The following is a 23,025-nucleotide window of genomic DNA, read 5'->3' on the forward strand; positions in this document are numbered from 1 at the left end:
ACCAATAGTGATGCAAAGGAAACTGGGACTCAAATCAATGGTGTGGACCAGAAGAAGAAAGAAACATCCAACCAGGAAAGAATGAAGAAACAAGAATTCAGAAAAATGAGGAGAGGCTTAGGAACCTCCAGTACATCTTGAAATGTTCCAACATTCGAATTATAGGGGTGCCAGAAGGAGAAGAGGAAGAACAAAAAATTGAAAACTTATTTGAACAAATAATGAAGGAAAACTTCCCTAATATGGCAAAGGAAAGAGACTTCCAGGAAGTCTAGGTAGCTCAGAGAGTCCAAAGAAGCTGGACCCAAGGAGGAACACACCAAGGCACATCATAATTACATTGCCCAAGATTAAAGAGAAGGAGAGAATCTTAGAAGCAGCAAGAGAAAAGGACACAGTTACCTCCAAAGGACTTCCCATAAGACTGTCAGCTGATTTCTCCAAAGAGACCTTACAGGCAAGAAGGGGTTGGCAAGAAGTATTCCAAGTCATGAAAGGCAAGGACCTACATCCAAGAACACTGTATCCAGCAAAGCTATCATTCAGGATGGAAGGGCAGATAAAGTGCTTCTCAGATAAGGTCAAGTTAAAGAAGTTCATCATCACCAAGCCATTATTATATGAAATGTTAAAGGGACTTATCGAAGAAAAAGAAGATAAAAAATAGGAACAGTAAAAATGACAGCAAACTCACAGTTATTAACAACCACACCTAAAAACAAAAACAAAAGCAAACTAAGCAAACAACTAGAACAGGAAGAGAACCACAGAAATGGAGGTCACATGGAGGGTTATCAACAGGGGAGTGGGAGGGGGAGAGAGGGGGGAAAGGTACAGAGAATAAATAGCATAAATGATAGGTTGAAAATAGACAGGGGGAGGGTAAGAATAGTGTAGGAAATGTAGAAGCCAAAGAACTTATAAGTATGACCCATGGACATGAACTATAGGGAGGGAATGTGGGAGGGAGGGGGTGGGCAGGATGGAGTTGAGTGAAGGGGCGGAAATGGGACAACTGTAATAGCATAATCAATAAATATATTAAAAAAAGAATCTAGAAAAATAGAACAAAATCAACACAAGGAAAATAGGAGGAAAGAATTAAAAAATATGAAAGTGAAAAAGTAGTGTTGAAAATTCAAGAAATAATAGAGGAATAATAGCAAATTAAATGCTAATTCTTTGGAAATTTTAATATGAGATAAAATATTAGCATATAAAACAAGAAAAAAGGCATAAATAAAGAACTCTAGGAGTAGAAAAGGAGCAAAATCAACAGCTAAAAGGGCCATTAAAAACCATAAGAATACTGTATATAACTTTAAGACAAGAAATTAAAAATCTGAGGAAAATTATAATTTAAGAACTTAAATATTACTTAAACTTGCTCAAAATGGAGGAAAACATTGACTAGACTAAAATCACTGACAAAGATGAATATCTTAGCCTTATGACTTTGGGAAAGCTGCTTGGTTTCTCTAAGCCTGTTTTCCTCTCTGTGCGATGGGAATAATAATCCCCCCTCCCCCACCCTGGAATCTTGTGCAGTTTAGATGAGACGTAGGTATAGAGTACCCAGAACAGAGCCTAGCATATGATTATTCCTCACTAAATGTTACCTTTCATTATTTTTATTATAAGGATATCATTACACCATTGTAATAGTGAAACATTGAAAAAGCGCAAGAATTTATCAATAAGAGAATGTTTGTACAATGTCACAGTACAGGGTTCTATGAGGTTAAAAATGAAGTTCTATTGGTAGTAATAAGGGGTCTCCTAGACATATTGTTTCATGGAAAAAGGGAAATTGCAAAGTAATATGCAGAGAATGATACTAATTATGTTTCCAAACCATGGAAGAACAATGGGGGCAGAGATTGAGAGAAACAGAAGTATTGAACTAATAACTAGAATGGGAGTGGAGGTTGGGTTGGGCAATAGTCAAGGAGAACTTTATGTTAATCTTTATTTTTTATTTATTTTTTTACCATGAAAATCATGGATGGTGTGGGGAGGGGAGGGAGAGAGAGAGAGAGAGAGAGAGATGGACATTGGTGTGAGAGAGAAACATCCATCAGTTGCCTCCTATACACACCCTGACCAAGGACTGAATGGGCAACCTAGGTACTTTCCCTGATCGGGGACTGAACCTACAACATTTTGGTGTACAGGAGGACACTGGACCAACTGAGCCATCTACCCAGGGCAATAACTATATCGATGCCTCTTGGGATGTAGCCCTCCATCTGAGCATCCTTTTTAGGGCGCCCTTGACTTCTTTGTTGCGAAGGCTGTAGATGAAAGGGTTCAAGGTCGGTGTGAGCACCGCATAGACCACGCTGGCCAGACGGCTGTAGCGGGCCGAGTAGGCAGATGATGGCCGGAAATAGACAGAGAGGACAGAACCGAAGAAAAGCGACACCACTACCAGGTGGGCCCCGCAGGTGGAAAAGGCACGGCGACGGCTGCCTGCAGTCCGCATTCTTAGCACTGCGAGGAAGATGCGCCCGTAGGAGAGAGACACGAGGAGCAGTGGGGTCAGCACCACGGCCAGGCCCTCGGAGAAGATGGCAGCCTCTGGGGCCGAAGTGTCCGAAGTCGCCAAGCTCAGCATCACTGGCATGTCACAAAAAAAGTGGCGCACAAGAGAGGAGCGGGGGTAGGAGAGCGCGGAGATGAGCAGCGTGTGGAGCAGTGAGTGCAGGTGGGACAAGGCCCAGGACGCTGCGACCAGCACTGTGCAGCGCCAGGGTGTCATGACCGTGGCGTAGTGCAGGGGCTGGCAGACGGCCACTGCGCGGTCATGGGACATGGCTGCCAGGAGGTAGCTCTCGGTGATGCCCAGGGCCACGAAGAAGTACAGCTGGGCAAAGCACCCTGGGAAGGACACGGCCTGGCCTGGGTGAAGCAGGCTGGCCAGCAGTCTGGGGACAGTTACCGTGGTAAAGCAAACGTCCACGAGGCTCAGGTGACCCAAGAAGTAATACATGGGGGACTGGAGAGCCCTGTCGTACCTCACCACCACCACCATGCTCAGGTTGCCCAGGGCATTGAGCAGATAGATACTAAGGAAGAGCAGGAACAGCAGCGGGTGGGTGTCCGGGCTGTCCACCAGGCCCAGGAGGAGGAATTTGGGGGTGGAGGTGAGGTTGGCCAGGGCCATGGGGTGACCAGACAGGTGGCGATGCTGAGGGGTGAGATGAGGCAGCAGGCCTAAATTCTGGCACCTCTAGGTAGACTTCTGCATGTTGGTGTTCATTGTAATATTTTAAAATTTCTGCTTCCTAAACATGGCTTGAAAACCGCATTGCTCACCCAATAATCCTAATTGTATGAAGCAATTGAATCTCAGAAGAGTGTCCTAGGGTAGTGGGTAGTCTCCAGATTTGGAATAGATCGGACCAGACTGAGTCCTGGCTCTGCCACTCAGGAAGTTTGACCTCTCTGAGCCTCAGTTTCTTCTTCTTTCAATGAGAAAAATACTAGTAGTATCCCTGGAGTTTGTTGTGAGGATAAAGTAGATAACAAATTAAAAATAGTTAGCATAGTATCTAGCATATAATAAACATGCAGAAGTCTGTCTATCTATCTATCTATCTATCTATCTATCTATCTATCATCTATCTTCTATCATTATAATTTGCTTAATCAAACAAGGATTCAGGGGCAGAATTGGGACCCAGGCCATCTGAACACCCCTTGAAGCTTCCTCACAGAGCACCTTGCTGCATCCATTTATTCACCACATATGATGTGCTAGCTCAGGAATTAGCAAACCTATTCTGTAGAGGATCATATAGTAAATATTTTAGATTTATGGGTCTTATGGTCTCTGTTGCAGCTAGTTACTCAACTCTGCTGTTGTAGCATGAAAACAACCACGATATATGTAAATGAATGGCCACAGATGTGTTCCAATAAAACTTCATTCACAAAAAAGGTGGGAGGCCAGACTTGGCCTTTGTGCCATAGTTTGGTGAGTCCTGTACTAGGTCCGTGGGGAATAGAGAGGCGAGTGAGCCTTAGCTTCTGCCAGCAAACAGTTCGACCTAGTGTAGGTAGCAGAGTGCTTTATACTTCACTAATTTTATAAACTAAGTTGCAGTAAATTATCCTGCCAGGAGGAGTTTGGGAAGAATTCAAAGATCTGAACTGGATCTTGAAGAACAAGCAGGGTTTCACCCAGCAGTCGGAGTATGGTGTGGGAGGCTCAGGGCATCCAGACCCTGGCAAGGGATAGTGTGGGGTTATTGTTAGAGGCATGGAATGAAAGTCAAACCTCTCCACATGACACTGGGACAAGGTTTGTCTGTGCTCTGACCTCACTGGCAGAAAACTTAGTGTTCCAAGTGACTTCAGTTATGTTAGAAACAATGTACTCATTTCTCCCACTCAATTGCTTCCTTAAAACATACACTTTCCTTCCATTGCTCCACAGCTTCTAGAAATGTTCTATTAGTAGCCTAGTCTGTTCCTGCTTTGCCAGGAAAGAGGGCCAAGTTTCAGTGAAATCCCAGAGAGTACACAAAGTCAGCGCCCTGCTGTTAGCAGGGAGGCTCCCTGCAGGAAGGCTCCTTAGAGGAAGGAGCTGCATTTCACTATCTTGCCCAGTGATCTGTCCACAAAATTTATCCAATAAATATTTGCTGAGTGAAGCTTTTAAAGAGCAATGAGTGAAAACAGAGGTAAAGGGGGGGTAGAAATGAGGAGATTATGGGCCAACTGCAGTGTCCACTCCTGTTGCTTTCGAGAAGCCCCTGATAGACCCTATTTTTAATTTTTCTATTTCTTTATCACTGTTACCCATTGGCTGACATGATTTCATCTGCTTATGCCAACTCCACCCCATCCCTACTCCGACATAGTCTGGAGTGCTGGAGTCAGGACCTTGCCCCTCCAGTCCATTCTCTTTCAGGCTGCAGGGTTCTCCTCTGCAGAGCCCCTGACCTTCCCTCCCCATCACCATGGGCAGCTGTGTGACACAGAGGAAAGAGCATGGCTTTGGAAGCAGAGCCAGCTGGTTTTTAATCCTGACTGGCTGTGTGAACATGGACCTCTCTTCATTTCATCTCCATCTCCTCGTCTATAAAATGGGAATTGTTCCTCTCTTACAGGGTTGCCGTTAAGATCAAATGAGGCAGTGTATGTGTAAGCACATAGCAGAGAATAAATGCTCAGTAGACATTCATTCCCCTTCCCTCAACTTCTAATGGTTTCTTCCAGTTTCCTGATAATGCTGGAAGGTTGTAGCTATACAACTAGTTCTACAAGAGCTGGGACTTCTCAGAGTCAGGGCCTCTGCAGAGGAGAACCCTGCACCCAGTTTTGCCCACTGGGCGCTATACATCAATTCTGCTTTCTCTGCAGCTTTTTACAGAGTGGTCAAAAGAACTCATCCTAAATCTAGTAAGTCTTCTTTTCTCCAACTGAAACACCCCTGGTGCCTTATATTTTTGATAAAACCTGATTTCAGGTTCTTTTTCATTGTGGTCACCCTCTGCTTTATCAGCATTTTTCTTTATTGGACACTAGGCTCTAGCTGGATCAGACTGTGTGGAGTTCTCAGGTGGCAGCATAACAGCTCAAAACTACATTTTATGTTTGTTTATTGAGTGCCTGCTTTGGCTTTGGCATTGTGTTGGTCTCTAGGATGAAAAAGGTGGGTCAGTTGTCCTTGACCTTCAGCTAAGCACAATGTAATATGCACAATACTAACTCTATGAACAAAGTATGAGCGATTTCCTCTGCTTGGCTGATTGGGGGAAGATGCCCAAGAAGAGGTGAGATTTGAACTGGGGTTGGAAGAATGCGTTGGAGACCACCAGTTAGGGACTTGGGAGTGGGAAGGGCATTTCAAGCAGGGGGAGAGAATGGGAAGACACAGAATGATGTTTTGTGGGTGGGGACAGCTAAAATGTGGCCTCTTCTTCCCTACGCTGTGAGGCAGAGTGGAGTGGGGTGAGAGGAGATAGGACACAAGGAGAGAAGACACAGAGGAATGTTGGCTTTTCTCACCTGAAGGGCAGCATTCCAGGCCTCAACTCTGTACAGTCTGTGGGCTGGTCTCCCTCCAGGCTAGAAGTCCCAGGTTTTGAGGACAGATACGTTGTCTTCTCCCAGAGACTTCAGTATGTTTCCTATGGGCTGGGATTGGCAGCCTTAGAGAATGAGAAAGCCAGAGCCGTAAGGCCCTGGGAATTCTGAGATATGCTTCTTCCACTTAGCTGAACTGCCCTGCCAGGCTGCCCAGTGCCCATCCGGTACAGTGCAAACTGCTAAGTGTGGCATGTGAAGATTCCCATCATTGTTCCCAGCTTTCTTCTCCAGTCTTAACTCCAAGGGTTAGCTCCCTCAGCCAGCTATATTCTTCTCTCCTTACCCTGCCAGAGAGACTGGGTGGATTAGAGGGAATGAGAGGTCTGGAAACCCAGTCTTGGGATGGACAACCCTCAGTGTGGTGACCATCTGTGCTCGCCCACCGTGCTCAGCGAATGCTATCACTCCTCAGCTTCCTTCTGCCCAACAGGGGCAAGGCTGGTTAAAGATCACACAGCCAGGGATCCCTGGTCTCTTCGCCCTGGAGGTACCTTTGCTGAACTGCAACCATCACCCCTAAAACTGAGACTTCACTCTGATTCCTCTGCTCAGGGAAGAGCTCTTTTCTGGTCCCACTGTGAGCAGAGCAGTGAGTGGAGCTGCGGACCTAGGTGCCCAGTCTCCGAGCATGAACCCCTGTAGCTCTTTCCTAGCCCAGGCTCGTCTCAGCCCTGGAGGCCCCATCTAACCCAGAAGTCAAGGGATGGAAAGGGGGCTGGAGTTACTAGCAGATTCACCCCAAGACAGCAGGATCAGGGGACTCTTGTGGAGTTACTCTTGATGGGCTGCAGGCATCCTGTCCTCCATCACCCCCTGGCCCAAGTCAGAGAGGCCAGTATCTCAGCCTTGCCCTCTTGGTTCCCACACAAGATGATTTCTCCTCCTTCTCCTGAAGCCTTTTGACTGTCCTGTCCTCCTCAATGGTCTGGCAGAGCAGACCTAATCCCCAGGCTAATCAATTTCTCCTGAGGTCAGTCTCTGCCCTGCCTCTCCCCTCCACCTCCCTCCCTCTCTCATCCACTTTTCCTCCTCCTGGTGTGTCTTAATGCTCACAGAACTGGTAGCCACATCCCAGGGGATGAGCCTTTCCCGCTCGCTTATTCATTTATTTGAAAACATTGTTCAGTATCCATGGGGCTCCTGGTCCTGCTGGGCTTCAAGGTGTGCCAGAGAAGTCATGGATTGAGTGAGGCATTCAAGTGCTGACCAGCTGTGAGACCCTGGACAAGTCTCTTTTCCCTTCTGGGTCTCAGTGTCCTTACTAGTAAATGGAGAGAGATGAACTGACAGAGTCTGATGATCCCTTCATTGGAGGATGAACATTCTGAGGGTGAACCCTGAGTAGTTAACATTCAGGGCAGAGAGAGACTTGGGACTTAGAATAGAAGCTGGGCCCGTGGCTTGGGTGTTCAGGGAGCACTTCTGGGAGGAAGCAGTGTTTAAATGGAGCAGAAGGATGGGAGGACTTTGGTATGGGGAGGGCAGTGTGGGCAAATCAAAGCATCTGGGAGGGACACTTTATGCAGAGGGGGCACAGGGAAGTATAAAGGAAGGAAAGGGCTGCCAGTACAGGTTTCCACTAGGGGAGAAGATTCATCTGTCCACTTCCTGGGACTCTGGCATCCCTCTGCCCTTTACCAGCTGCAAGACTTGGGGGAAGTTACTGAAATGGTCTGTACATCAGTGTCTCACCTGTAACATGGGAAAATAGTAGGACCTGCTGCACAAGGATGCTCTGAGGATCTGATGAGTTGGCAAATGCAAGGCCCTTACACAGTACCCAGCACACAGCAAGCACTGGCTGCATGTTGGCTGTTACTATTATTATCCGTGGCCATCCCCACTGTGTTTTTTAGGGTTTGTTCATTCACCCCCCTGACCTGAATTTTTTTAAAGAGACCACTTTGAGTCTTTCCATTCCCTTGATAAACTTGGTATGACACTGCACTGGTCACCAATAAAGAGACACTATCTTGTAGACACACCACAAGTTATTTAATCACTGTTGTTGGAGAAATTATTAAGGAAGTTATGTCAACTTGGGCCTTTGTTTTCTTCTGTCCAGCTTTTCTAAGACCCCAGAGAGAAAATCCAGGGTCAAAGAGGTGAACATTTCTGTAACTCCTGACAAATGTAGAGAAGGAATTCATCAAGCAAGCTTTTTGCTAATCATACTACCGTCAGCAGTGGCTGAATGTGCCCTCTCCCTGATGTGGAATACTATTATGATTTTTAGTACTAGTTTTCTTTTCTTGATTTTTGGTTCTGTGAAAAATCAAATTTTGTTTTAATTCCCATTGTTAAGTGCATTTCTCCACTAGCACATGAGTTGTAGCTGTGCTCACCTGGCTTTACCTGTCTGGTTCCTGCACACAACAGCCCATTCTTTTTTTTTTTCTTTTTATTGAATTTATTGGGGTGACACAAATTAACAAGGTTATACAGGTTTCAGGTGCACAATTCCAGGACACATCATCTGTACAGTGTGCCATGTGCGCACCACCCAAATCAGGTCTCCTTCCGCCACCATTCATCCCCACTGTACCCTCCTCCCCTGCCCTGCCCCCTGCTTCCCCCAGCAATCACCACACTGTTGTCCATGCCCATGAGTTTTTTCTCTTTTTTTCTTTTTTTGCTCAGTCCTCCCACTCCCCTAGCCCCCGAATCCCCACCCCACAGCTGTCAGCCTTGCTCTACCTTATAAGTCTGTATCTGTTTTGCTTGTTAGTTCAGTTTGTTTGTTAGATTCCATATATGAGTTCTTGTCTTTCTCTGACTGGTTTATTTCACTTAGCATATTACTTTCAAGGTCCATCCGTGCTGTCACAAAAGGTAATATTTCCTTCTTTTTTACAGCTGAGTTGTATTCCATTGTGTACCACAGGTTTTTTATCTACTCATCTACTGATGGGCACTTGGGCTGCTTCCAAATCTTGTTATTTCCAAATCTTGTTACTTGTGTAATGTTGCAATGAACATAGGGGTGCATGTATTCTTTTGAATTTGTGTTTTGGGTTTCTTCAGCCAACTCTTAATCAGGATCTCGGCCTGTCTCGGACTTTGCATCTGAAAAGTAATAAACCATAAAATAACCCATTTAATGCCTGCACTTTTTCTTCAGTGTAAACCATTTAAAATGAGTTCTATATTAGTATAGTTATAATTCTCAGACAAATAAATACATACAAGATAAATATCACCGAGTTTCACATCAGTTTGAACTGGCTTGTGGAATAACTTCCAGAGGTATACTATGCCACACAAACACAAGAAGAAGAGTATATAAATGTATATATACATATATATCAAGTTGAAATGTAATAAATCTAAAAATTTGAATAATTGTGATGTTCATATTTCCTTCTAAATTACCAAAGTGATAAATTATACTCTATGCACAATTATTAGAATGGTTTTGATGTAAAATTGTCAATCATTGAACTGAATGTACCCTAATTGAAATTTCTAACATAGCACCAGATGTACTTTTTGCTTACTTCTCTGCCTATGGAAGCAACCCCTTTCCCTTTCTAAAGTTAGAGCACTCTTTTTTTTTTAAAGATTTTATTTATTAATTTTTAGACAGAGTGGAAGGGAGGGAGAAAGAGAGGGAGAGGAACATCAATGCGTGGTTGCCTATTGTGCACTCCCCCCACCCCCACTGGGAACTTGGTCTGCAACCCAGGCACGTGCCCTGGCTGGGAATCGAGCTAGCAACTCTTTGGTTCGCAGGCTGGCACTCAGTCCACTGAGACACACCAGCCAGGCAGACCACTCTCCCAAAGCTTCTTAAAGCTCTACTCTTAGGCTGGTAGTCCTCAGCAAAGCCCGTAAATAAAAATCTTACTAATATTTCCAAAGATATCATTTCTTTTCACTGGCACTATTTATATCAGTACCTTCGCTCCCTCCCTCCTTCCCTCCTTTCCTCCCTTCCTCCCTCCCTCCCTCCCTCCCTCCCTCCCTCCCTCCCTCCCTTCCTTCCTTCCTTCCTTCCTTCCTTCCTTTCTTCTTTCCTTCCTTCCTAACATCCACCTCTCTACCTGTCTTTTGGACTTCATTCTTCCTTGCCTGCCCCCTTAGAGACACTTCAATCTTCTTGTGAGGAATGGGGAAACTTTTTTCTTAGGTCCACTTGAGGATGAGGTCAAAACAGAGAAAGCCAGCTTTTTTTTTTTTTTAATTACTTTATTGTTGTTCAATTACAGTTGTCTGCATTTTCTCCCCACCCCTCCCCCCCAGCCAAACCCACCTCCCTCCCTTGCTTCTACCCTCCCCCTTGATTTTGTTCATGTGTCCTTTATAGTAGTTCCTGAAAACCCTTCTCCCCACTGTCCCATCCCCTCTCCCCTCTGGCTATTGTTATATTGCTCTTTTTTAAAAATTTCTTATTGTTATTCAATTACAGTTGTGTGCCTTTCCTCCCCATCCCTCCACCCCACCGCAGCCGAAACCCCCTCCCTCCCCCACCTCCACCCTCCCCCTTGATTTGGTCCATGTGTCCTTTATAGTAGTTCCTGTAATCCCCTCTCCTCACTGTCCCCTCCCCACTCCCCCCTGCCCATTGTTATATTGTTCTTAATTCAATGTCTCTGGTTATATTTTGTTTGCTTTTTTCTTTTGTTGATTATGTTCCAGTTAAAGGCGAGATCATATGGCGTTTGTCCTTCACCGCCTGGCTTATTTCACTTAGCATAATGCTCTCCAGTTCTATCCATGCTGTTGCAAAGGGTAAGAGCTCCTTCCTTCTTTCTGCTCATAGAATTCCATTGTGTAAATGCACCATAGTTTTCTTTAGTCACTCATTTACTGATAGGCACTTAGGTTGCTTCCAGCACTTGGCTATTGTAAATTGTGCTGCTGTGAACATTGGGGTGCATAGGTTCTTTTGGATTGGTGTTTCAGGGTTCTTAGGGTATAATCCCAGCAGTGGAATTGCTGGGTCAAAAGGCAGTTCCATTTTTAGGTCAGAATGGCCATCATAAACAAATCAACAAACAAGTGTTGGATAGGATGTGGAGAAAAGGGAACCCTAGTGCACTGTTGGTGGGAATGCAGACTAGTGCAGCCACTGTGGAAAACAGTGTGGAATTTCCTTAGAAAGGCAGTTTTAAGAGAAACAGAAACTGAGGTCTGGAAGCTTTGACCCCTTGGACTCTGAGAGGTTTCCTCCTCTGGATGGCAGGATGGCTGCTGCAGCAGCTCTTTCTGTGTACAGTATTTTGCTGTATATAATGCACTCCCGTGTATAATGTGCACACCCACGTTTTTATGAGGATTATACATGGGATTATTATACTCATTATTATACCTATGGTATGTAATCATTATATCCATGTATAATGCACATCCTTATTTTTCCCTAAAAAATTTGGACAAAAAATTGCACATTATACACAGCAGAATATGGTAGTTTCTGGGGAGGCAAAGACCCAACCTGGGTTCCATGCCCTTCCCTAACCATATAACCTTGGAGGATGAGGATGCTGCTTGGCCATATCTGGAGCTGAGATGCAGCCCCACCCCAGAACCAAGGATTAGAAGTCCATGAGAAACCCAAGGGAGATCAAAGGGTGTGGAACTTTGAGAGATTTGGGGACTGAGCAAGAAAAAAGATATAACCACGAGGTGGCAGTAGCACATACAAGCTTACTTTTGCAAAATTTCACCGGGTTTGCATGCAGGGTCATCCCTCACTAGAGCAGACTGGACAGCAGCCTCAGAGTTGTTACTCTGAAGGGTAGGAGGGCAAGGGAACTCCCAAAGGGAAGAGTAACCTTTATTTTAAAAATAGTTGCATGTGTAAAAATTTGTGTTTGATGTCAGCAGGCTTTTGAGCTAACAGGTCTCAGCCTGCAGTGAAGAAAGAATAGACAACTCAGGGGACAATACAGAGAGGTCATATTTGTCCTGTTTACATAAAAGGTTAGTAAAAGAAGCAGCAACATCAAGCAGCCCCAAATCAGGCTATACAAGTATATGTGCTGAAATGGCAAGATCTTCTACACATTGTTGAGTGAAAATAAAAAAAAAAGAACAAGGAGAGAATCACTACAATGTATTTTACATCATGGGTTAGGATGAGGAAAGGGCCCTAGACAAAGGAGGATCACGAACCTCTCCTGCTCCTGTGATTGTACAGGCTGCCAATGGTGATGGAAGAGAGTTCCCTTTGTTGACTGATTACCTGAGCCAATCGTGAAGCAAGGGGGCTGGAAAGGGATGGACTCATCTTCTGCTAAAGCATATGAGCTGCATCAGGCTGCATAAGGCATGAAGAAAATTATATTAGTGTTAAGAAAGGGAGATGAGCGGTATCGACGCTGAGTGAGCTTTGGCCAAGTGAACTCTGTAGTGTCCGATACAGTGCTGATAACTCCTGGAATACTCTCTCCCAACTCTTTGTTTATCTCATTTTCCTCATCTAGAACTGGAATTATGTAGTTTTCCTCATGACATGCAGTTGGAAGGCAGAGAGGAGCCATGGTTTCTTTCCTTTTTCTTTTTTTAATCTATAATGCATGACAATGAAAGCTAGAGGAAGCACATTAAAAGCTTAGCATTCTGGAGTTCTGGCCAAGATGGAGGTAGAAACCCTTTGCTTCCTTGCACAACCAAAATGAGGATAACAACCAATCTAAACTCAGTAAACAACCAGAAGTGCCAGAAAATCAAACTGCATGGAACTCTGACAAACAAGGAATTAAAGAAAATATCAACCAGAACAACAAGACTGGTAAGGTGGCAGACCGGGCCTGCCTGCTCAGAAAAACCAAAGCAAGGCAGCGGAAAGTAGGGCTGGCTGTGGCGAGGCGGCAGGCTGCACGGGCAGGGCTGACTTAAGGGGAAACTGAGATTCAGAGTTGACAGAGGACTACAGCAATTGTTGCAGTGGGAGAAACTCCCAGTCTCACAGGGAGTCCGCTGGAAAGTGTGCTAGGGACAAGCCGGCGAGCTGAACTGTTCCCTCTGTGGTGCTTCCCCCACAGGCAGGCTCACGGTGCAGCAAAGAGGGTTGCCATTCCCTGGTGAATACCTAAGGCCCTGTCCACTTACAACTTATCATGTGCACCAAGACAAAGAAATATGGCCCAAATGAAAGAACAGAACAAAACCTCAGAAAGAGAACTAAGCAATGAGGAGATAGCCAACCTGTCTCATGGGGAATTTAAAGCCTTGGTAATCAAAATGCTCACAGATCTGATTGAGCTTGGTTGAAAATGAAAAAACAAATGAAAGATACCCAAAGTGAAATAAAACAAAATATTCAGGGAACCAACAGTAACAGGAAGGAAACTAGGACTCAAAGCAACAATTTAGAACAAAAGGAAAAAAATAAACATCCATCCAGAACAAAATGAAGAAACAAGAATTCAAAAAAATGAAGAGAGTCTTACAAACCTCTGCAACAACCTGAAACGTTCCCATATCCGAATGATAGGGGTGCCAGAAGGAGAAGAACAACAGCAAGAAATTGAAAACTTATTTGAACAAATAATGAAGGAAACCTTCCCCAACCTGGTGAAGGAAATAGACTTCCAGGAAGTTGAGGAAGCCCAGAGAGTCCCAAAGAAGTTGGACCCAAAGAGGAACACACCAAGGCACATCATAATTACATCAGCCAAGATTAAAAATAAAGAGAGAATCTCAAAAGCAGCAAGAGGAAAGGAGAGAGTTACCTACAAAGGAGTTCCCATAAGACTATCAGCTGATTTCTCAAAAGAAACCTTAAAGGCAAGAAGGGGCTGGAAAGAAATATATGAAGTCATGAAAGGCAAGGACCTACATTTAAGAATACTCTATCCAGCAAAGCTTTCATTTAGAAGGGAGGGCAGATAAAGTGCTTCCCAGACAAGGTCAAGTTAAAGGAGTTCATCATCACCAAGCCATTATTATATGAAATGTTAAAGGGACTTATCTAAGAAAAAGAAGATCAAAAATATGAACCGTAAAACTCACAACTATCAACAAATGAACCTAAAAGAAAAGAAAAACAACAAAAACTAAAACTAAGCAAACAACTAGAACAGAAACAGAATCTGAGAAATGGACATCACACGGAGGTATTTAGTGGGGAGGGGGAAAGGAGGAATAGGGGGGAAAAGGTACAGGGAAGAAGAAGCATAATTAGTAGGCATGAAATAGATGGGGAGAGATAAAAAATGGTATAGGAGACAGAGGACTCAAAGAACTTATATGTACAACCCACGGACATGAACTAAGCGAGTGGGGAAATGCTGGAGGGTTGGGGGGTCAGGGCAGAGAGGGGATAAAGGGGGAAAACTGGGAAAACTGTAATAGCATAATCAGTAAAAAATACTTTAAAAAAGCTTAGCATTCTGAAAAGTGAATCATTGGGTAGGGTATACTGAGCCTATTTTAGTCAGTAAGTCAAATTCTTACGTTTTTTGCAAATCCGTTGATCAAAGGTAGGTCAGGATTGGCAAAGAGTTTTAAGTTTCCACTGGAAATATGCTGGAGGGCTCTGTGTGTTTCAGCAGGGAAGGGCAGTGAATTTGCTTTTTTCCAGTTGTGAGAGGAGTTGCCTGAGGAATTCTGAGTGGAAATGTTGTGGTGACGGATTCTTAGTTGTTACTCATTGGCCCCACCAGCTGCTCTTCGGCTGAACTGGCCCCTGATCTGATTTAGGAGGTGTGGCAGGAAAGGCAGTGTGCCTAATTTTTAGAGCATTTAGTAAGATAAATTGGGATTGAGAGAAGCCAGGTGATGTAAGCTTAAAGTAACTGAAAAAATATTAAGACATTACAATATGTTCTCTGTCAGAAGTTTTCCCCCTGGGGCTTTCCACAACTGTAAAATAAAAATTCTAACATTTGTCTCATGAGATTTTATATTTTGAATAGTTCACTTTTTATTGTGTGTTTTTTTCAATACCATTTATCCCACCTATATCCTCCTCTACCTACACCCATCCCCTCACCCCCACCCCCACCCCCAATCACCACACTGCTGTCCACGTCCATGAGTTCTTTTTCTTTCTTGCTCAATCCCTCCATCCCCACCCCAACCCTGTGCCCTGAGCTGTCACTTCTATCCTTCTATGAGTCTGTCTCTATTTTACTTGTTAGTTCAGTTTGTTCATTAGATTCCACATATGAGTGAAATCACATGGTACTTTTATTTCTTTGACTGGCTTATTTCACTTAGCATAATGTTCTCCAGGTCCATCTACAGTATTGCAAAGTATAAAATTTTCTTTCTTTTTTTTTTCCCACAGCCGAGTAGTATTCCATCATGTAAATGTACCATAGCTGTTTTATCCACTCATTTGCTGATGGACACTTGGGCTGCTTCCACATCTTGGCTATTGTAAATGATGCTGCAATGAACATTAAGGTGAGGTGCTTATTTTCTTTTGAATTAGTGTTTCAGGGTGGTTTTTTTTTTTGATAAATTAACAGATGTGGAACTGCCGGGTCATAAGGCAGTTTCATTTTTAATGTTTTAACAACACAAAACCATTTATTTTCATAATTGGTTTTCCATACTAGGGAGCTAATAAGTATGATTATAACTTCTATTCAAACAGAATCATTTTATTGGTTATATTAACTTTAGCTATTATTATTTCATATTTTTATTTCATTTATTTATTTTTGGCCTAACCCTTGTTTCAAGATGTGCCTTTTTTCTTCAATTATTTTATTGTTGTTCAATTATAGTTGTCTGCATTTACCCCCCACCACTACCCCCAACCCAGCCAAAACCACCTCCCTCCCTTGCTTCTACCTTCCCCCTTGATTTTGTCCATGTGTCCTTTATAGTAGTTCCTGAAAACCCTTCCCCCACATTACATCCTCCAACCTTCCCTCTGGTTACTGTCAAATTGTTCTTAATTTCAATGTCTCTGGTTATATTTTGCTTGCTTTTTTTTTCTTTTGTTGATTATGTTCCACTTAAAGGTGAGATCATATGGTATTTGTCCTTTACCGTCTGGCTTATTTCACTTACCATAATGCTCTCCAGTACCATCTCTGCTGTTGCAAAGGGTAAGAGCTCCTTTCTTTCTGCTCATAGAATTCCATTGTGTAAATGCACCATAGTTTTTTTTATTCACTCATTTACTGATGGACACTTAGGTTGCTTCCAGCACTTGGCTATTGTAAATTGTGCTGTTGTGAACATTGGGGTGCATAGGTTCTTTTGGATTGGTGTTTCAGGATTCTTAGGGTATAATCCCAGCAGTGAATTGCTGGGTGACAAGGCAATTCCATTTTTAGTTTTCTGAGGAAATTCCATACTGTTTTCCACAGTGGCTGCACCAGTCTGCATTCCTACCAACAGTGTACTAGGGTTCCCTTTTCTCCGCATCCTCTCCGGCACTTGTTTGTTGATTTCTTTATGATGGCCATTCTGACCAGTGTGAAGTGGTATGTCAATGTGGTTTTAATTTGCATCTCTCTGATGGCTAGTGATGCTGAGCATCTTTTCATATGTTTCTGGGCCCTCTGTAGGTCCTCCTTGGACAAGTGTCTATTCAAGTCTTTTGTCCATTTTTTGATGGGGTTGTTTGTCTTACTGGAGTGGAGTTGTGTGAGTCTTTTATATATTTTGGAGATCAAACCCTTGTCCGAGGTATCATTGGCAAAATATGTTTTCCCAAATAGTTGGTTCTCTTTTCATTTTAATGCTGTTTTCTTTAGCCATACAGAAGCTTTTTAATTTGATGAGGTCCCATTTGTTTATTCTTTCCTTTATGTCCCTTGTTTTAGGGGACATATTGGTGAAGATGTTGCTGCATGGAATGTCTGAGATTTTCCTGCCAATGTTTTCTTCTAGGACTTTTATGGTGCCATGACTTATATTTAAGTCTTTTATCCACCTTGAATTTATTTTTGTGTATGGTGTAAGTTGGTGATCAAGTTTCAGTTTTTTGCATGTATCTGTTCAGATCTGCCAACACCATTTGTTGAAGAGGCTCTTTTTACTCCATTTTATGCTTCTTCTCCCTTGTTCAAATATTAATTGACCATAGGGACTTGGGTTTATTTCTGGCATCTCTATTCTGTTCCATTGATCTACATGTCAGTTTTTAACCTGGTACCAGGCTGTTTTGATTACTATGGCCTTATAGTATAGTTTGTTATAAGGTAGCATGATTCCTCCAACTTTGTTCTTTCTGAGATTGCTGTTGCTATTTGGGGCTTTTGTGGTTCCATGTAAAGTTTGGAATATTTGATTTAGTTCTCTGAAATACATCATTGGAATCTTGATAGAAATTGCATTGAATCTGTATATTGCTTTGGGTAGTATGGACATTTTAATGATGTTAATTCCTCTTATTCATGGACATAAAATATGCTTCAATTTATTTGTATCTTCTTCAATTTCTTTCTTCAGTGTCTTATAATTTTCCAAGTACAGGTCTTTTACATTTTTGGTTAAATTTATTCCCAGGTATTTTATTCTTTTTGAAGCAATAGTGAATGGGATTGTTTCCTTAATTTCCCTTTCTGATATTTCATTATTGGTGTATAAAAATGCAACTGATTTCTAGATATTAATTTTGCATCCTGCTACTCTACTAAATTCATTTATCAGGTCTAGTAGTTTTTTGGTGGGATCTTTAGGGCTCTCTCTATATAGTATCATATCATCTACAAATAATGACAGTTTTATTTCATCCTTTCCAATTTGGATGCCTTTTATTTCTTGTTCTTGTCTGATTGTTATGGCTTGGAATTCCAGAACCTTATCGAATAAGAGAGGTGAAAATGGACATACCTATCTTGTTCCTGATTTTTAGGGGAACACTTGTAGTTTTTGCCCATTGAGTATGATGTTGACAGTGGGTTTGTCATATATGGCCTTTGTTATATTGAGGTATGTTCCCTCTATTTTTATGTTGCTGTGAGTTTTTATCATAAATGGGTGCTAGATTTTATCAAATGCTTTCTATGTGCCTATTTATATGACCATGTGATTTTTTATCCTTCATTTTATTCATGTGGTATATCACGTTCATTGATTTGTGGATATTGTACCAACCTTGCATCCCTGGAATAAATCCCACTTGGTAATGTTGTATGATCATTTTCATGTATTGCTGTATTTGGTTTGCTAATATTTTGTTGAGGATTTTAGCAGCTATGTTCAATATTACAGAGATATTGGCCTATAATTTTCTTTTTTTGCAGTGTCTGTATCTGGCTTGGGAACTAGGATAATGCTTGCCTCGTAAAATGAGTTTGGGAGACTGCCCTCTTCTTAAATATTTTGAAATTGTTTGAGAAGGACAAGTGTTAATTCTTTTTAAAATGTTTGGAAAAATTCACCTGTGAAACCATCTGGTCCAGGGCTTATGTTTCCTGAGAGCTTTTAAAAAAGATGTTTTATTGTGGTTCAATTCCAGTTCCTCCACTACTCCTTTTTCCTCCATTACTGTCCCCTTCCCTGTCCACTTCCCTCCCACATTCATTCCTCCCTCATCCCCATTGTCTTTGTCGATGAGTCCTTTATGTTGAGAGTTTTTCGATTACTGCTTAAATTTCACTAGGTTTAATCTGTCTATTGAGATTCTCTGATTCTTCCTGATTTAATTTTGGAAGATAATGTTTCTAAGAAATTTCCATTTCATACACATTGTCCAATGTATTGGCATATACATAGTTGTTCATAACACTTTCTTACAATCCTTTGCATTCTTTTGGTGTCAGTTGTTACTTCTCTTTCATTTCTGATTTTAATTATTTGGGTCCTCTCTTTTTTTTTCTTATCGAGTCTGGTTAAAGTTTTGTCAATCTTGTTTATCTTTCCAAAGAACCAACTCTTGGGTTCTTTAATATTTTGTATTTTTTTAGACTCTATTTAACTTATTTCTGCTCTGATTTTTATTATTTCCTTCTTTTTACTCACTTTAGGCTTGGTTTTTGTTTTTTTCCAAGTTCCTTTAAATGTAAAGTTAGATTGTTTCTTCTTTGATATTTTTCTTGTTTCTTTATATGGGCCTGAAATACTATGAGTTTCCCTGTTAGGTCTGCTTTCACTGTGTCCCACAGGTTTTGGGTTGTTGTGTTCTCATTTCCATTTTTTTCAAGGTATCTCTTCATTTTTCCTTCATCTCATTGTTAATCCATTCATCGTTTAATAACATGTTATTTACCTTCCATGTCTTTGTGTATTTTTCAATTTACTTCTTGTGATTGATTTCTAGTTTCAGAGCTTATGGTCAGAGAAGATGCTTCATATGATTTCATAAATGATTTCTTGACTTTATTGAAACTTGTTTTGTGTCCTGACATGTAGTCTATCCTAGAAAACATTCCATGTGCACTTGAAAAGAAAGTATATTCTCCTGCTTTGTAGTGAAATGCTCTGAAGATATCAATTAAATATATTTCATCTAGATAATAATTTAAGGCTACAATTTTCTTGTTGATTTTATGTCTGGAAGATCTACAATTGAAGTCAATGTGGGTGTTAAAATTCCCTACTATGACTGTATTTCTGTCAGTCTCTTCCTTTATGTCCATCAAGATTTGCTTTACATATTTAGGTGTTCCTGCTTGGTTGCATAAGTGTTTACTATGGTTATATCTTTTTGTTGGATTATTGCATTTATCATTATGCAGTATCCTTCTTTGTTCTTACTATAGCCTTGTTTTTTTTAAAATATATTTATTGATTATGCTATTACAGTCATCCCATTTCCCCCCCCTCACTCCACTCCATCCTGCTCACCCCCTCACTCCCACATTCCCCCCCTATAGTTCATGTCCATGGGTCATACTTATAAGTTCTTTGGCTTCTACATTTCCTACACTATTCTTACCCTCCCCCTATTTTCCACCTATCATCTATGCTACTTATTCTCTGTACCTTTCCCCCTTCTCTCCCCCTCCCACTCTCCTGTTGACAACCCTCCATGTGATCTCCATCTCTATGGTTCTGTTCCTGTTCTAGTTGTTTGCCTAGTTTGCTCTTGTTTATGTTTTAGGTGTAGTCGTTAATAACTGTGACTTTGCTGTCATTTTTACTGTTCCTATTTTTTATCTTCTTTTTCTTAGGTAAGTCCCTTTAACATTTCATATAATAAGGGCTTGGTGATGATGAACTCCTTTAACTTGGCCTTATCTGGGAAGCACTTTATCTGCCCTTCCATTCTAAATGATAGCTTTGCTGGATACAGTGTTCTTGGATGTAGGTCCTTGCCTTTCATGACTTGGAATACTTCTTGCCAACCCCTTCTTGCCTGTAAGGTCTCTTTGGAGAAATCAGCTGACAGTCTTATGGGAAGTCCTTTGGAGGTAACTGTGTCCTTTTCTCTTGCTGCTTCTAAGATTCTCTCCTTCTGCTTAATCTTGGCTAATGTAATTATGATGTGCCTTGGTGTGTTCCTCCTTGGGTCCAGCTTCTTTGGGACTCTCTGAGCTTCCTGGACTTCCTGGAAGTCTATTTCCTTTGCCAGATGAGGGAAGTTCTCCTTCATTATTTGTTCAAATAAGTTTTCAATTTTTTGTTCTTCCTCTTCTCCTTCTGGCACCCCTATAATTTGGATGTTGGAACATTTAAAGATGTCCTGGAGGTTCCTAAGCCTCTCCTCATTTTTCTGAATTCTTGTTTCTTCATTCTTTTCTGGTTGGATGTTTCTTTCTTCCTTCTGGTCCACACCATTGATTTGAGTTCCAGTTTCCTTCCTTTCACTATTGGTTCCCTGTACATTTTCCTTTGTTTCTCTTAGCATAGCCTTCATTTTTTAATTTAATTTGTGACCAAATTCAACCAATTCTGTGAGCTTCCTGATTACCAGTGTTTTGAACTGTGCATCTGATAGGCTGGCTATCTCTTTGTTGCTTAGTTGTATTTTTTCTGGAGCCTTGATCTGTTATGTAAAGGGGTGGAGCCTTAGGTGTTCACCAGGGTGGGGTAACGCTGGTTGCTGCACTGTGACACTGTGTGTGGGGGAGGGGCCGAGAGGGAGCAATGGCGCCCGCTCCACTCTCCACCAGACCTCAATCTTTCACTCCGCTACCCACAATCAAACTGGGCCCCTCTGGTGCTGGTTCCCAAGTGGGTGGGCTTGTGCACACCCTAGGCCCCTGTGGGTCTCTCCAATGACCTCTCCTGTGAGGCTGGGGGTTTCTCCTGCTGCTGCCCCAACCCCCACAGGTGTTTTCAATCAGAGGTTTGAGGCTTTATTTCCCCACGCTGGAGCCCTGGGTTGCTCGGTCTGCTTCGCTCCCCCTCTGTTCCTCCTGGTTTATCTATGTGCAAATGTGAGGCTGCAGGGTCTGCCAGCCACCACCTTGTGGGGTCTGCTAGCTGCAGCCTGGCCTGCCCCATTCCACAATCTGCCACCTCGCTGGGTCCGCCAGCCACTGCCTTGCTGTGAGTCCTCTCTACCCCGGCTGCCCGTCTCTGCCCCTCCTACCAGTCTGTTTGAATGTTTCTTCTTTATCTCCTTGGTTGTCAGACTTCCATACAGTTCGATTTTCTGTCAGTTCTGGTTGTTTTTTGTTTTTAAATTGTTGTCCTTCTTTTGGTTGTGCGAGGAGGCACAGTGTGTCTACCTATGCCTCCATCTTGGCTGGAAGCCACAATATTATTTGTCAAATGTTCCATTCCCTGCCTCCACTGAGTTGTAATGTTCGATTTCTTATTATATTAAATTAGAATAAATCCAAATTATTTTTAATTATTTTGAATCCAAAAATGAGTTTATGGTCTGTGTCTATTTGTAAATAAGTTTCAGTATGTTCTTATTATTGTTAATAATAACCACCCTATTTATTTCCATTTATTTAGCAACTAGACAAAGACTACACTTTACATATATTATCTTAATTAATTCTTATGTTAAAAATCCTTGGGAGATCCAAGATGGCTGCAGAGTAGGTAAAAGCTACACTAACCTTCTCCCAGAACCAAACTGTAATTACAACTAAATTATAGCAAAATCATCCTGAATAACCAACTGAGAACTAGCTGGAGAAAAACCTTATAACCTAGGACTTACAGAAGAAACCACATCCCCACACTGAGACTGGTAGGAAGTGTGGAGGCACAAGAAGGCTGGCTGGACTCCCATGTGTGGTAGCTGAAGTTCCTGATGGATATTTCAGCAGCCAGGGGGTTTCCCCTGAGAAGTATGGGCTCTAAACCCCCAAGCCAGGCTCCCCAGCCTACAGTACCAGAACCAGGAAAGACACACACATAACATCTGGCTGTGTAAAGCAGTGGGGTTTCTGTCAACCAGAGAGAGATGGCATGAGATACAGCCACCCTCTTAAAGGCCCAACTAACAAAATGTTGTTTGTAGCCACTTACCATGGGCTCTGGTGGACAGAAGACAGAGCAAAGTAGAGCTGCATGAGGAGAGTCTGGGATTGGTGGCTCTAGGGAGAGAGCTGAGGTATCAGCCATCAGGATCCCTGTGCTCAGTCATTCCTATACTGCAGCAGCCATCTTTCTCAGGCAGAGCACTCCTCTCCATGTGCCACCACCCTGGGGGAAAACAATAGCACCAAATGCAGGATTCCCTTTTGCCCCACCCTGTGGAGCTTATGTCCTGCTGACGAGTACAGCTGGAGGCTCTGCCAGTGACTAACCTAGTAGGCAGCCTGAAGTCAAAAGCAGATCTCTGGATGCTTTGAGACTTTAGCTGACCCTCCTATGGGCACAGTGCTGGTAAAAGGGAGCCTTGGTGAACACTGGTCCTTTCCACATGCACCCAGACCCAGAATAAAGAGCCACAAGCTGTGGATAGCTAATAACCCCAAACAGGTTGTTCAAGGCCAGTCAGAGGCAGCATCTGATACAATCTGCTCCAGAGTCTTTGCAGATCTACCTCATACATAGAAACAAACACAAAGAGGCAGCCAAAATGGGAAGACAAAGAAACAGGCCCCCAATGAAAGAACAAGGGAATTCTACAGAGGAAGAGCTAAACAAAATGGAGGTAAGAAA

At 42.5% G+C, this 23,025-nt stretch overlaps 1 protein-coding gene across 2 annotated transcripts; it reads right to left on the reverse strand.

Moving 5' to 3' along the window:
- Positions 1-1,327: 1,327 nt before the first annotated feature.
- LOC112308713 (olfactory receptor family 1 subfamily R member 1) lies at positions 1,328-7,022 on the reverse strand. 2 transcript variants are annotated; one of them, XM_053912096.1, is made up of 3 exons: positions 6,837-7,022; positions 6,019-6,161; positions 1,328-3,497 (listed from the first exon to the last, which is right to left on the reverse strand). In XM_053912096.1, exon 3 carries the CDS (start codon positions 3,164-3,166, stop codon positions 2,216-2,218), a length of 951 nt encoding a protein of 316 aa, XP_053768071.1. In that variant the 5' UTR covers positions 3,167-3,497; positions 6,019-6,161; positions 6,837-7,022; the 3' UTR covers positions 1,328-2,215. The 2 variants fall into 2 exon arrangements, with proteins under 2 accessions (XP_053768071.1, XP_024420780.1); XM_024565012.3 differs by having other exon boundaries at positions 6,019-7,022.
- Between the last annotated feature and the right edge of the window lie 16,003 nt (positions 7,023-23,025).

Source organism: Desmodus rotundus, chromosome 9, assembly GCF_022682495.2.
Source record: "Desmodus rotundus isolate HL8 chromosome 9, HLdesRot8A.1, whole genome shotgun sequence".
NCBI lineage: Eukaryota > Metazoa > Chordata > Mammalia > Chiroptera > Phyllostomidae > Desmodus > Desmodus rotundus.

Bases quoted from the DNA above. Each gene is read 5' to 3' on its own strand.
- LOC112308713 (XM_053912096.1), bottom strand. From the start codon at position 3,166: ATGGCCCTGGCCAACCTCACCTCCACCCCCAAATTCCTCCTCCTGGGC.